At 40.6% G+C, this 13,086-nt stretch overlaps 1 protein-coding gene across 1 annotated transcript in view; it reads left to right on the top strand.

Moving 5' to 3' along the window:
- SPTLC2 (serine palmitoyltransferase long chain base subunit 2) overlaps positions 1-13,086 on the top strand; it is a 110,987-nt gene that overhangs the window by 84,711 nt on the left and 13,190 nt on the right. Inside the window, exon 10 of the mRNA XM_004055516.5 lies at positions 10,895-11,030. Coding sequence (XP_004055564.2) covers positions 10,895-11,030 — 136 coding nt within the window. The remainder of the gene's footprint in view (positions 1-10,894; positions 11,031-13,086) is intronic.

The following is a 13,086-nucleotide window of genomic DNA, read 5'->3' as shown; positions in this document are numbered from 1 at the left end:
AGTGCTGGGTTTACAGGTGTGAGCCACCGCGCCCAGCCCAGAATCAGATTTTTATATTAAGTTACTAATTTTTTGTGCCAGCCGTCCATCAGCCTCCCCATCTTGGCAGGGTATGCAGAAGAAAAACCTAATAGTAAAATATCTAGGGAAAATGTCTTCATGAGAATTAAAGCAAATGCACAGATAAAAAACGAATATTTTTATTACCAGGATTTTCTATTCTGTGTATTCATTCACGTGAGCATTTAAAGAGAGAAAGGGAAAGAAGGGAAGGCCAGCTTTCATTTCTTGCCTCAGGACATTTAAGTTTGAAGTGCTGTTTTCCTAACACTTACCCCATCTTACAATACAAATTCCCGGAATACGCAGCACCAAAAATTTCAGTATTTTTCCAGATTTGTCTTAAAACCAAAGGTTAAGAGGAGAGTTCCTGAGCCCACACATGTAATATTTAGATGGTTCTGTTTTGTTGTTGTTGTTGTTGTTTTTAAGTAAAAGGGGTATTATTAAATAGTAGTTGGCTGTATTTAAAATCATCAATAGGGAGATGAGAAATTTAACCTCAATTCCATTTTTGTTTAACTTTGGGTGATTTTCCAAGTATTTTAAATTTTATTTTTATTCTTATTGAAGTATTGACATTCATACAATGAAGTGTACAGATCTTAGACATACAGTTTTCATAAATATACTCATCTAATCACCACCCAGATTGCAGTATAAAACATTCCAGGCCGGGTGCAGTGGCTCACGCCTGTAATCCCAGCACTCTGGGAGGCCAAGGCCAGCAGATCACCTGAGGTTGGGAGTTCAAGACCAGCCTGACCAACATGGAGAAACCCCGTCTCTACTAAAAATACAAAATTAACCGAGCATGGTGGCACTTGCCTTAATCCCAGCTACTCAGGAGGCTGAGGGAGGAGAATCGTTTAAACCTGGGAGGTGGAGGTTGCGGTGGACCGAGATTGTGCCATTGCACTCCAGCCTGGGCAACAAGAGCAAAATTCCATCACAAAAAAGAAGAAGAAGAAAGTCATGGTCCCTGTGAAGAAATAACTTTCAGGGCTTATGGTAGAGAACAGTCAACCAGGAAGAGTACCATCTTCCTGAGAAGCATATGGAATAGTCTAGAGGTATTTTTGGTCACAGACTAGGTTGCTGTGGCACTGTTGGCATGCACAGCCCAGAGGCCAGTGATGCTCAATGTTGTGCAAGGCACTAAACAGCCTAAACAACGAAGAACTGTTTTGCCCAAAATGCCAATAACAGTCTTACTGAGAAACTCTGGAAATGGTTGACTGAAATTTTGCAGGGTGCCCTCTTTGGAAGATGCATGATGGCAGAAATCCTAGATTAAAATGGGAAAGGAGAATGCAGGATGGAAGGAAATCTGTGGGCACCACCTCTTTCCCTGGGATTCTGCATGATGTAGTAGACTGAAGGAGGAGCAGTGTGATGTGGCGGAGGCGATGTTAAGGAAGAATTCACAGTAGGTAGATGAGTCTCAGCAGGGTGGGCCAACGTGCATTGTTGATTATTTGTAATGCAACAAAGTTACTCACTTATTCCTCTTCTAAATTCCTATGTTAAGTACTTAACATTCCCTTTTAGTCAATCCTAGCAATACAGGAGCTAGAGTACATCACTGAGTCATTCAAAGTCCAGTCTTTGAAACCAGAAGAACCAGGGAGTCAAGTCTTGGTTTCTCTATTTTAAGATATGTAACCTCACTGGGCGTCAGTTTAGTTTCTTAGCTGTAACATAACTCTTAAATATGCCTTGCTTCTAAAAGGGAGAGGTGGAAAAGCCTACTAAGTCTGTTCTTCCTCTCAGAAGTTACTTATATGGTGTATTGAAAGATCTTGTGGTTTAGGCCTGGTGGCTCACACTTGTAATCCCAGCACTTTGGGAGGCCAAGGTTGGTGGATCACTTGAGGTCAGGAGTTTGAGACGAGCCTGGCCAATGTGGTGAAACCCTGTCTCTACTAAAAATACAAAAATTAGCTAAGTCTGGTGGCGGGCACCTGTAATCCCAGCTACTCAGGAGGCTGAGGTACGAGAATCACTTGAACCCGGGAGGTGGAGGTTGCAGTGAGCTGAGATCGTGCCGCTGCACTCCAGGCTGGGCAACAGAGCAAGACTCCATCTCAAAATAAATAAATAAATTAATTTTAAAAAAAAATCCTGTGGTTTAAATGTTGAGCATGATGGAAATTTGAAATGTTTTTAGCCCAGGTTTGCTTATCTTTTTTTGAAAGCATTACCTGATTTCATCTGAGATTTTCTACTATGCACACTATTTGGAGTTCTTGGAAATGATGTAATAACAATAGTCACTCCTGTCTCCTCCTCCACATAAGTCCAAGATACCTTCAGCTGAGATGAGATTAAGCTGTTGTTCTAACATGTGGAGTTAGCTGTAGCACCATAAATGCAAGAGAATTCTCAGTTAATTTAAATTAATATAAATCAACATATTCTTTCATTTGTTTATGATAGACTATAAAGTACCGTCTTATCAGGAGATAAGGCAGGCTAGTAGTTGACTTGATAATATTTAGAGATGTAGTAACCAAAGCAAAATGTAATATTCCCCTGCTTAGAAATTGCTTTACTGGGCCAGGCAGGTGGGTCACATTAGCCCAGGAGTTTGAGACCAGCCTGGCCAACATGGTGAAGTCCCATCTCTACTGAAAATACAAAATGAGCCAGGCATGGTGGTGCACATCTGTAATCCCAGCTACTTGGGAGGTTGAGGCACGAGAATCTCTTGAATCCAGGAGGTGGAGGTTGCAGTAGGCCAAGATTGCACCACTGTACTCCAGCCTGGGCGACAGAATGACTCTGTCTCAAAAAAAAAAAAAAAAAGAGAAAGAAATTGCTTTCCTAGAAAAAGTGAAAAAAAGCAAACATTAATTGGGCCTAGCACTGTGCTATTTTCTTTACTCACTTTGCTTAAAGGGAGTCAGTACTAAGAGCTTCCATAATTACTTTGGTAATAGCCTTTGAAAACGTAGTTTGCTTTGACTTATCTGATGTTATAAACACTTGTGTAAGAGGTCTTTAAGATATAAGTTCCAGTTTTAGATTTCAATAGAGACACACAACACAGGCAAAGTAAACATCAAGGGTATGTAAGTTTATTTCTATCAGTGGAGAACATACTTTGTCATGTCCTGGTTTAAACTGTCCCAGAAAAGGCATATTTGTTTAAAAAAAAAAAAAAAAAAAAAGTTTTCAAAGAGAAACTTCACAGGAATGAAATGTGTTCCTTCTCTCTCTACAGTATAATCCAACCAAAGTAAAATATGAGAAAAGGTATACTTCCAAATAATAAAAATAAGGCTGGGCACAGTGACTCACGCCTGTAATCCCAGCATTTTGGGAGGCTGAGGTGGGTGGATCACTTGAGGTCAGATGTTCAAGACCAGCCTGGCCAACATGGTGAAACCCTGTCTCTACTAAAAATACAAAAAAATTAACCAGGCGTGGTGGCGGGCGCCTGTAAGCTCAGCTACTCAGAAGGCTGAGGCAGGAGAATCTCTTGAACCTGGGAGGCAGAGGTTGCAACGAGCCAAGATTGCACCATTGCATACCAGCCTGGGCAACAAGAGTGAGACTCTGTCTCAAAAAACAAACAAACAAAAAATAACAAAAATAAGACCTTTGAAACAGATGATTAAAGTAAAAGATTGACAGTTAGCTTCAATTCTTATAAAAAATTGTTAAATAAAAGATATGAAATAACCACAATTTGCTATTATAGTATATATTAGAGCTAGATGATGGGTAGTATTTTTCCATATTTTATCCTGCTTTATGTCAATTAATTCCTAGTTAATGCTGAAAACTAACTGAAACCATTCTTGGAGCTATCTATTTGAGGGACCCTGAGCTGATATAGAAAACTTTTACCTGCTTTGAGAATATAACCTTTAAGAAGAAAAGGGGGGGCTGGGCGCGGTGCCTCATGCCTGTAATCCCAGCACTTTGGGAGGCCGAGGTGGGCAGATCCCCTGAGGTCAGGAGTTCGAGACCAGCCTGACCAACATGGAGAAACCCCGTCTCTACTAAAAATACAAAATTAGCCAGGCATGGTGGCACATGCCTGTAATCCCAGCTACTCGGGAGGCTGAGTCAGGAGAATCGCCTGAACCCGGGAGGCGGAGGTTGCAATGAGCTGAGATCGCGCCATTGCATTCCTACCTGGGCAACAAGAGTGAAACTCCATCTCAAAAAAAAAAGAAGAGGAAAAGGGGTGGGGAAGTTCTTCAATTTCACATTCTTTCAGTGCACTGTAATTAATTGGAAAGTATAAGTTGGAGGAGTAGCAGTAATTTTATTTTATTTTCCCCAGGAAGACAGATTATATATCAGCATATTCAGGAAATCTAAGAAGATTAGGAGCTGTGTAATGAAGTATAATATGAGTTAGGAGATCAACTCTGGCTGAACATCCTTAATATTTGTGTCCTTTATTTTGAAAGATTTCAGTTAACAACAGAAATGTTATTTTTGAAGCTGCAGGCTCAAACATGTTTTTGTTGGTTATGGTATATAAGTTGTATAAAAGCTCATCAGCTAAACTGGAAATCATATTACTACTGAAGCAGGTGAGTGTATGCTCTATTCTTTGAAGTATAATGCTAAATAGTACTAGTTTAAGACAAAAATGTCTGCTGCCTTTATATTCCTTACTTCATTACATGGATCTTTTCCTGGCTTTCAAAAAACAAAAAAAAGCAGTCTTGAGCGTTCAGAAAATTTATAGAACACTGTCTGTTCTAAGTCGCACCTATCTAGGAGGGCTTATGGAGTTTATTTCAGTAATAATATAGTAGTTCCTTCTAACCTTAAGATTGCATGCATGGCTGAGAATCTTGAGAAATTTGGATTAAGACTTGATAAAATATTCCTTTTAAAAATAACTGAAAAGCAATTGGTACACCTTAAATCTGTTTGGCAGTGATTCATATAGTTCCCTAAATCTAATTCTGTTTTGTAAACGTGATTGAAGGTTATCAATATCTAGTGGTTATCAGTAGGTAGATAATTGTGGCGCTCCTTCAACCTCTACCCTCCATCCTTTTCAAGGCCTTCTAGTTCCTTAAGAGAACTAAATCTAGGCCTGGTGTGATGGATCACTTGAGGTCAGGAGTTTTAGACCAGCCTGGCCAACAAAGTGAAGCCCTGTCTCTACTAAAAATACAAAAAATTAGCCAGGCATGGTGGCACGTGCCTGTAATCCCAGCTACTCAGGAAGCTGAGGCAGGAGAATCGCTTGAGCCTGAGAGGCAGAGATTGCAGTGAGCTGAGATCGCACCACTGCACTCCAGCCTGGGCAACAGAGTGACACTCCATCTCAATTAAAAAAAAAAAAAAGAGGCCAGGCGCGGTGGCTCACGCCTGTAATCCCAGCACTTTGGGAGGCCGAGGCAGGTGGATCATGAGGTCAGGAGATCGACATCATCCTGCCTAACATGGTGAAACCCCATCTCTACTAAAAATACAAAAAATTAGCTGGGTGTTGTGGCGGGTTGCTGCAGTCCCAGCTACTCGGGAGTCTGAGGCAGGAGAATGGCGTGAACCCAGGAGGCGGAGCCTGCAGTGAGCCAGGAGCACGCCACTGCACTCCAGCCTGGGCAACAGAGTGAGACTCTGTCTCAAAAAAAAAAAAAAAAGAACTAAATAATCTAATGATGCTGTTACAGCATATTGATCTTTTATATCTATTCCTTCCTTCCTGAGAATAAGATTTATTGTAAAGAGATTGAAGACTAAAAATGACCTATTAAAGTTATCTACATTTTCCAAGAAATTAACTACATATTTACTTTTCTGTCTCTTCCATGCCAAGCTGTAGATTTTTTTTACAGTAGAGTTCCTAAAAATAGTTTTATTCTAACAAACGATATTGAAGAAGTCCAAAAGGACAGCCACACAGTTAAGTTTATTTGTAAAATTCAAGAGTCAGTACAGATTTTTCTCCTCCAAATTGCTTTTATGCTTTTTATCACCCTTAAAAGTAAAGATTTATGTTTGAAAAGTAGGAAAGAATTCTGACCTCTTTATATTTCCATCTGTGTTCTTTCGGAGCCAAAGATAAAAACTTCTTAAGAGCAGTATTTTTTTAAACAGTGCTAAACTTTATTCTTTGTTTCAAGTCTGTATTAGACCAGATACTTGCTGAAACCCTGCAGTGAAAAATCCTTGGGACTGAGCTACTACATTGGCGTTAGATAGCAATTGGTCTTCTTGCATAACTATTAACTGCTATTTTATATGATATTCAAGTCAAAGTGGGTAACTATGTTAAGATTCAGTTTCACTTTAAGAGCAAAGGATAACTATTTTCTAACGTGTAAATGCCAGGGCTTACTGATTTGTCTACATTTATTTTACTGCTTTTATTTTCCTGTTATTCTCTTTGAAATTAATAAGTTAAACCATAAGAAATTGCCTGCTTTAAGGTCAAAAATGGTAGCATGTTGGCAGTTTGATGGTTTAGCCTAGCAATTTTAAAGGATAATAGGCCACTTTATTTTTATATATTTATTTATTTATTTGAGATGGAGTCTCACTCTGTCACCCAGGCTGGAGTGCATTGGCATAATCTCGGCTCACTGCAAGCTCCGCCTCCTGGGTTCATGCCATTCTCTCGCCCCAGCCTCCCAGGTAGCTGGGACTACAGGCGCCCACCACCACGCCCGGCTAATTTTGTTTTTGCATTTTTAGTAGAGACGGGGTTTCACCGTGTTAGCCAGGATGGTCTCGATCTCCTGACCTTGTGATCTGCCCGCTTCAGCCTCCCAAAGTGCTGGGATTACAGGCGTGAGCCACCGTGCCCAGCCCTCCTTTTTAAATTTTTTTAATTTTTCTTCTTTTTTTTCGAGACGGAGTTTCACTCTTATTGCCCAGGGCAGAGTGCAATGGCGCAATCTCGCTCACGGCAACCTCTACCTCCCAGGTTCAAGCAATTCTCCTGCCTCAGCCTCCCGAGTAGCTGGGATTACAGGCATGCACCACCACACCTGGCTAATTTTGTATTTTTGGTAGAGATGGGATTTCTCCATTTGGTCAGGCTAATCTCAAACTCCCAACCTCAGGTGATCCGCCCATCTCGGCCTCCCAAAGCGCTGGGATTACAGGCGTGAGCCACCGTGCCTGGCTCATTTTTCATAAGTGACAGAGTCTCACACTATGTTACCCAGGCTGGAGTGCAGTGGCTGTTTACAGGTGCAGTCATAGCTCACTACAGCCCCAAACTCCTGACTCAAGAGATCCTCTTGCCTCAGCCCCCCAAGTAGCCAGAATCACACCACTGTGCCTGGCTTTCCTTTTTTAAAAATTGATACATAATAATATTTATGGGGTACATATGATATTTTGATACATGCATATGGTATCAAATACTCTGATCAAATCAGAGTATTTTGGATATGCGTCACCGCAAACATTTATCATTTCTGTGTGTTTAGAACATTTCAGCTCTTCTAGCTATTTTGAAATACATGGTAAACTATTGTTAACTGTAGTCATCCTGTGCTATCAAACGCTATAATTTATTCCTCTTATCTAACTATATGTTTGTACCCATTAACCAACCTCTCTTCAATCCCCCTTTCCCTACCCTTCCCAGCCTCTGGTAACCACTGTTCTACTCTCTACCTCCATGAGATCAACTTTTTTAGCTCCCACATGAGTCAGAACATGCGATATGTGTCTTTCCGTGCCTGGCTCATTTCACTTAACATCATGACCTTCAGTCCCATCCATGTTGTGCAAATGACAGCATTTCATTCTTTTCTTGGCTGGATAGTATTCCGTTGTGTGCATCTGCCACATTTTCTTTATCCATTCATCCGCTGATACTTAGGATGATTCCGTATTTGGCTCTTGTGAATAGTGCTGCAGTAAACATAGCTGTGCACACATCCCTTTGATACACTGATTTCCTTTTATTTGGATAAACAGCAGTAGTGGGATTGCTGGATTGTATGGTAGTTCCATTTTTAGTTTGAAAAAACTTTTTTTTTTTTTTTAACAGAGGCTAGTTAATTTGTGATTAGATAGCTAAAAGGTTTGTGATTTTTTTTAAAAGGTGGTGGCTGGGCAGCATGGTGGCTCACACCTGTAATCCCATGCCACAATCAAGGTTAGAATATTTTCATCGTCCCTCCTGGAAGTTCCCTTCTGCCCCTTTGCTATCAGCCCCCTTCCCATACTTTCTGGCAACCATGAATCTGTTTTCTGTCATTACAGTATGTCTTTTTAGAGTTTCATACAAACGAATTCATACAGTGTGCAGTCTCATGTCTGGCTTATTTCAATGAACATTATATTTTGAGATTCATCAGCATCGTTGCCTTAGCAATCATTTGTTCCTTTTCATATATTTCCTTTCTCTCCTCATGTTTCTTCTACCTTTTTGAACATATAGATCATATTTATAATGGCCTTTAACATCCATATCTACTAATACTCCATTATTTTTGGTCGGTTTTTATTGACTGACTTTTCCCCTGGTTGTATGTCATATTTTCCTGTTTCTTTGAATGCCTGGGATTTTAAAATTATGTGTTGGACATTAATTTTACATTGCTAGTTTCTGTATCTTGTTGTTTTCCTTTAGGTAATGTTGGACTTTGTTCTTGGAATCAATAGGATCCTTTCAAAGCTTGCTTTTAAGGTTAGGGTGGGTTCAGACCAATTTTTAGTCTAGGGTTCATTTATCTCCACTACTAAGGTGATAGGAGTAGAGTCCCCTTCTGAGGACTCTGTTAGATAACCCACATATTAGAAGATCTTTATATTTTGGTGGACAAAAATACAAACTATTCCCAGCTCCATGTGAGTGCAGGAATTGTTTGACCTATTGCTTTCTGATGGATCTTTTCCCCAGCCTCTGCTAGTTTCTTTTCATGCGTATAGAAATCAGTACCCTTCCCAAAGTTCAAAGGGACCCTTCAGCAGATCTCTAAAGCTCTCTCATCGCACCCCACCTCCCTGCTCCTGTACACTGCCCAACAAATTCTAGCCCCCGCAGCCTCCCCAGCTCTGATCTCAACTGACCACTCTCCACTCCGATCTCAGATGTCCTCAGCTGGCAAGACTGGGCCCTCCTTCCCTGTGCAGCAGCCTGTAACCTGCCTTCAGGCAGCACAGTCTGGCATTCCCCGTGGGTCAATGTCTAAAAGTCATTGTTTATGTACTTTGTCCAGTTTCCGATTGTTTACAGCAGGAAGATAAATCCAGCCTCTAGTACTCCATGGCCAGAAGAAGTCTCATCTTCTAAATGTAAATTAAGCATGTATTGATACTTCTAGGGGGAAATTAGGGGACTTGGCTCATCAGTTCCCAACATACTTAAATATAACACACTTTAATGTCTGCTTTCTTCTTTGTAACTTAAGCAATGACATAAATGATGCTCTTCAATGCTCATACTAGGCTAATCTAAGCTTGAGTGTTTTTCTGTGATCAACTTGAAATTATCTACATAAAGAGTATTAATTTTGACTTATTTGTGGCCAACTTATATAGAGTAGCTTCCCATGAATGATGGATATGTTAGTATTCTAATTCTAAGGACATTGTTGGCTATCTGTATGTCTGGTTAATTTGTCATAAGAACTTATGTCATGTATCATGCTTGGACTTTTAAGAATATGAACTTGCTGATTTTATAATCTATATATGAAAATTACTGCAGCCTTTTCTATTCATGAGTATTTATGGTTGAGAAGATTCTAAAACAGTTCTTAGCCCTTTACAAGCGGATCTTTTAAATTTATTGCTTTGCTCTGTATAACAGAACAATTGTTTGGATATCTTTTCAAAGATTGACTTACCATAATGTCAAAACCTGCCCAAATATTTAGTCAGTTCGCAATTGCAGACAGAAACGTGTGTTTTAATCTATTTGTGTTTTAGGGAAGATGAGCAAAATAGGATTAAAGATACGATTTTATACTATTACAGATATGTTACTGTTGTCTGGTAAGAATTTTAAGGAAACAGGCCGGGCGCGGTGGCTCATGTCTGTAATCCCAGCACTTTGGGAGGCCAAGGTGGGTAGATCACTTGAGGTTAGGTGTTCGAGACCAGCCTGGCCAACATGGCGAAACCCTGTCTCTATTAAAAATACAAAAATTAGCTGGGTGTGGTGATGTGCACCCGTAACCCCAGCTATCAGGAAGCTGAGACAGGAGAATCGCTTGAACCCGGGAAGCAGAGATTGCAGTGAGCCAAGATCGTGCCGTTGCACTCTAGCCTGGGCGACAGAGCGAGACACTGTCTCAAAAAAAAAAGAAAAAGAAAAAAAGAATTGTAAGGAAACAACAAAATGAAACTCAGAAGATGAAAATTTGGGGATCTAAAGGCTTCATCTCTGGTCTTATGTGTAAAATTTATTTGCAGCACAGTTAATTTGAATGAATCTTAAAGTTAGAAGATGTAAATTCTAGTTGCAGCTATGCCACTTGCTACTTGTAATGTGCCACACTATTGTGCAACTGTAGGCATGTTACTACCTTGGTGAGAGTCTCCCGACCTATAATATGAAGATAATCATAAATATCCTACCTACTGTCAAGGGATTTGTGGAGTGCTCAGTGAGGGGGTATGGCTGAAATTCTTTGAGGATGCTAATGCTCCATTAAACGTTTTTTACATTATTATAACTTCTGCTGTTAACAGGTAGAATGACAGAATACAAAATGAGACATTTTACATTTATATTCCATACGGTTTACTGTGTAAAATATTTTATGGTGAAATGGAAAAAAACGAAACAGAACTGATTAGATAGAATGGAGATAGAGGAGATTTACTGTCTTTTTTCCATTCCTTTTTACTTAGTATTATTTTGTTTTCTCTCACCGTGACTTTCCAGGTAAAGAGTGCGTACAACAGTTAGCTGAAAACACCAGGTATTTCAGGAGACGCCTGAAAGAGATGGGCTTCATTATCTATGGAAATGAAGACTCTCCAGTAGTGCCTTTGATGCTCTACATGCCTGCCAAAATTGGGTACGTTTTGTTGCAGATCACAGACCAGTCTGTCCTTATCCTTATCTGTGATGTGAGACCAGGGCTTATGTATTTTGTTAGGGAAAATGGTCTTGTCCTTACTGTGTTAACCTTCATTTGGTACATATGCCATAGATCAAATAGTGGATTCCAAATTGTAAACTATGTTAATTTGTTCTTCTTTCATTAAACATTTGAGTTTCATGTACTCTCTAGGGGCCTGGGATAGATCAGTGAATAAAATACAAACATCTCTGTCTTTGTGGAGCTTATAGTCTAGTAGGGGGCAACAGTCAGACAGACATAATAAACAAATGAACTGTGTACGATGTTAGAAGGTGTCAAGTGCTATGGAAAAAAATAGAGCAGGACCTATATGGGGAGTTGAGAGTGCCCTGTGGGCGGGCCGATAACACTATTAAATAGGGTGGTCAGGGTAAGGAAGCCTCCTTGGGAAGGAAAATGACATCTGAGCAAAGATTTGAAGGAGCTGACAGCCACTGGAGAAAGAAGCATCTGTGCAAAGGCCACAGTACAGAAGCAAGCTTGCTTAGCCGACGGAAGAGTAGCAAAGAGGTCCCTGGAATTGGAGCACCGTGCCCCAGGGCGAGCAGTGGGCCATGAGGTCACAGAGGTTTTATCAGAGTGTGTTATTGGATACTTACCAGGTGTGCAGATTACACCAGCTTCTTTGGTTTGTATGAGGCATACATAATGGAAAGCCCTGCCCTAGGATAGCTTTCAATGTATTTGAGAAGTCCAGATGTATAATGAAACCAGAAGACATTTGAAAAGCAAATGAATGGTAATTATACTGAACAAGTTTTATTATATGCAAAGTGGCCCTGAAGATGTAGAATAAAGGAGTGACCTGCTTAGTATAGGCTCAGTAAGAAAGGCACGTCTTGTTGGATGGGTGAGTTTTGAGCTGGATCTTAAAAGCATTTCTCCAGTTTGATTGAACTCATTGAAGGAGCAATTTTTGTAAATTTTTGAATCCCCAGTGTCCACCACAGTCTCCGACACTCAGTAAATGTTTACTGAAATGAATATGGGAGAGGAAATTAAATCAGGGAACCTGGAAGTAATGTGATTCAAAGAGAATGAAAGGGAAGTAAGGAAAAGGTGCTCCCTGAGAGAAAAAGAGGAATTTGGGTTTCAACATGAAGTCATATGGGCAGTTGGTATTATGGCTTCAGAGGGGATGGGGAAGGATTTTCTTCATTCTTCTTTAAGTGGAATTCTCATAAACAAACATGAAGAGTTATCAGATCCAAAGGACTCAGTCTAGAGCTCTCTCTTTAAAGAAGGCTGTGTCTCCTTTATTCTATATAGGTGCAACTGACTGTGTACACTTTAATTAGGAAAGATTTAGAGAAGGTAAAGAATTAGAATAAGGCACTAGACAGTTTGGGAGCATGTGCTGAAGATACAGGGCACCCAGGTTCATGCTGACACAAAGGAGGTATGTTGAGGAAGATGTACTGGTACTACAGAGAGTGGGAAAAGGCTGTGAAAAGACTGGCATTAATGTAATGCCAAATGTGCAGGATCTATATTGCCCAGGCTGGAGTGCAATGGTGTGATCTCGGCTTACTGCAACCTCCACCTCCCAGGTTCAAGCAAATCTTGTGCTTCCGCCTCCCCAGTAGCTGGGATTACAGATGTGTGCCACCACACCTGGCTAATTTTTGTGTTTTTTAGTGGAGATGGGGTTTAACCATGTTGGCCAGGCTGGTCTCCCAACTCCTGACCTCAGGTGATCTGCCCGCCTTGGCCTCCCAAAGTGCTGGGATTACAGGCACGAGCCACTAGCCCGGCCACATTTTTTTATTCTCAAACAAATGCTGTAAACAGCTTAAAGGAAAAGTTGAAACATAAGGGAGGTCAACAAGAGGAAAAGACAAAAAGCAACATAATTTGGGCCGGGCACAGTGGCTCACACCTGTAATCCCAACACTTTGGGAGGCCGAGGTGGGTGGATCACAAGGTCAGGAGATCGAGACCATCCTGGCCAACATGGTGAAACCCCGTCTCTACTAAAAATACAAAAATT

Source organism: Gorilla gorilla, chromosome 15 (genome assembly GCF_029281585.2).
Source record: "Gorilla gorilla gorilla isolate KB3781 chromosome 15, NHGRI_mGorGor1-v2.1_pri, whole genome shotgun sequence".
Taxonomy (NCBI): Eukaryota; Metazoa; Chordata; class Mammalia; order Primates; family Hominidae; genus Gorilla; species Gorilla gorilla.
The sequence above is the reverse complement of the archived record's forward strand: the minus strand, read 5'-3'. Positions and strand labels throughout refer to the sequence as shown.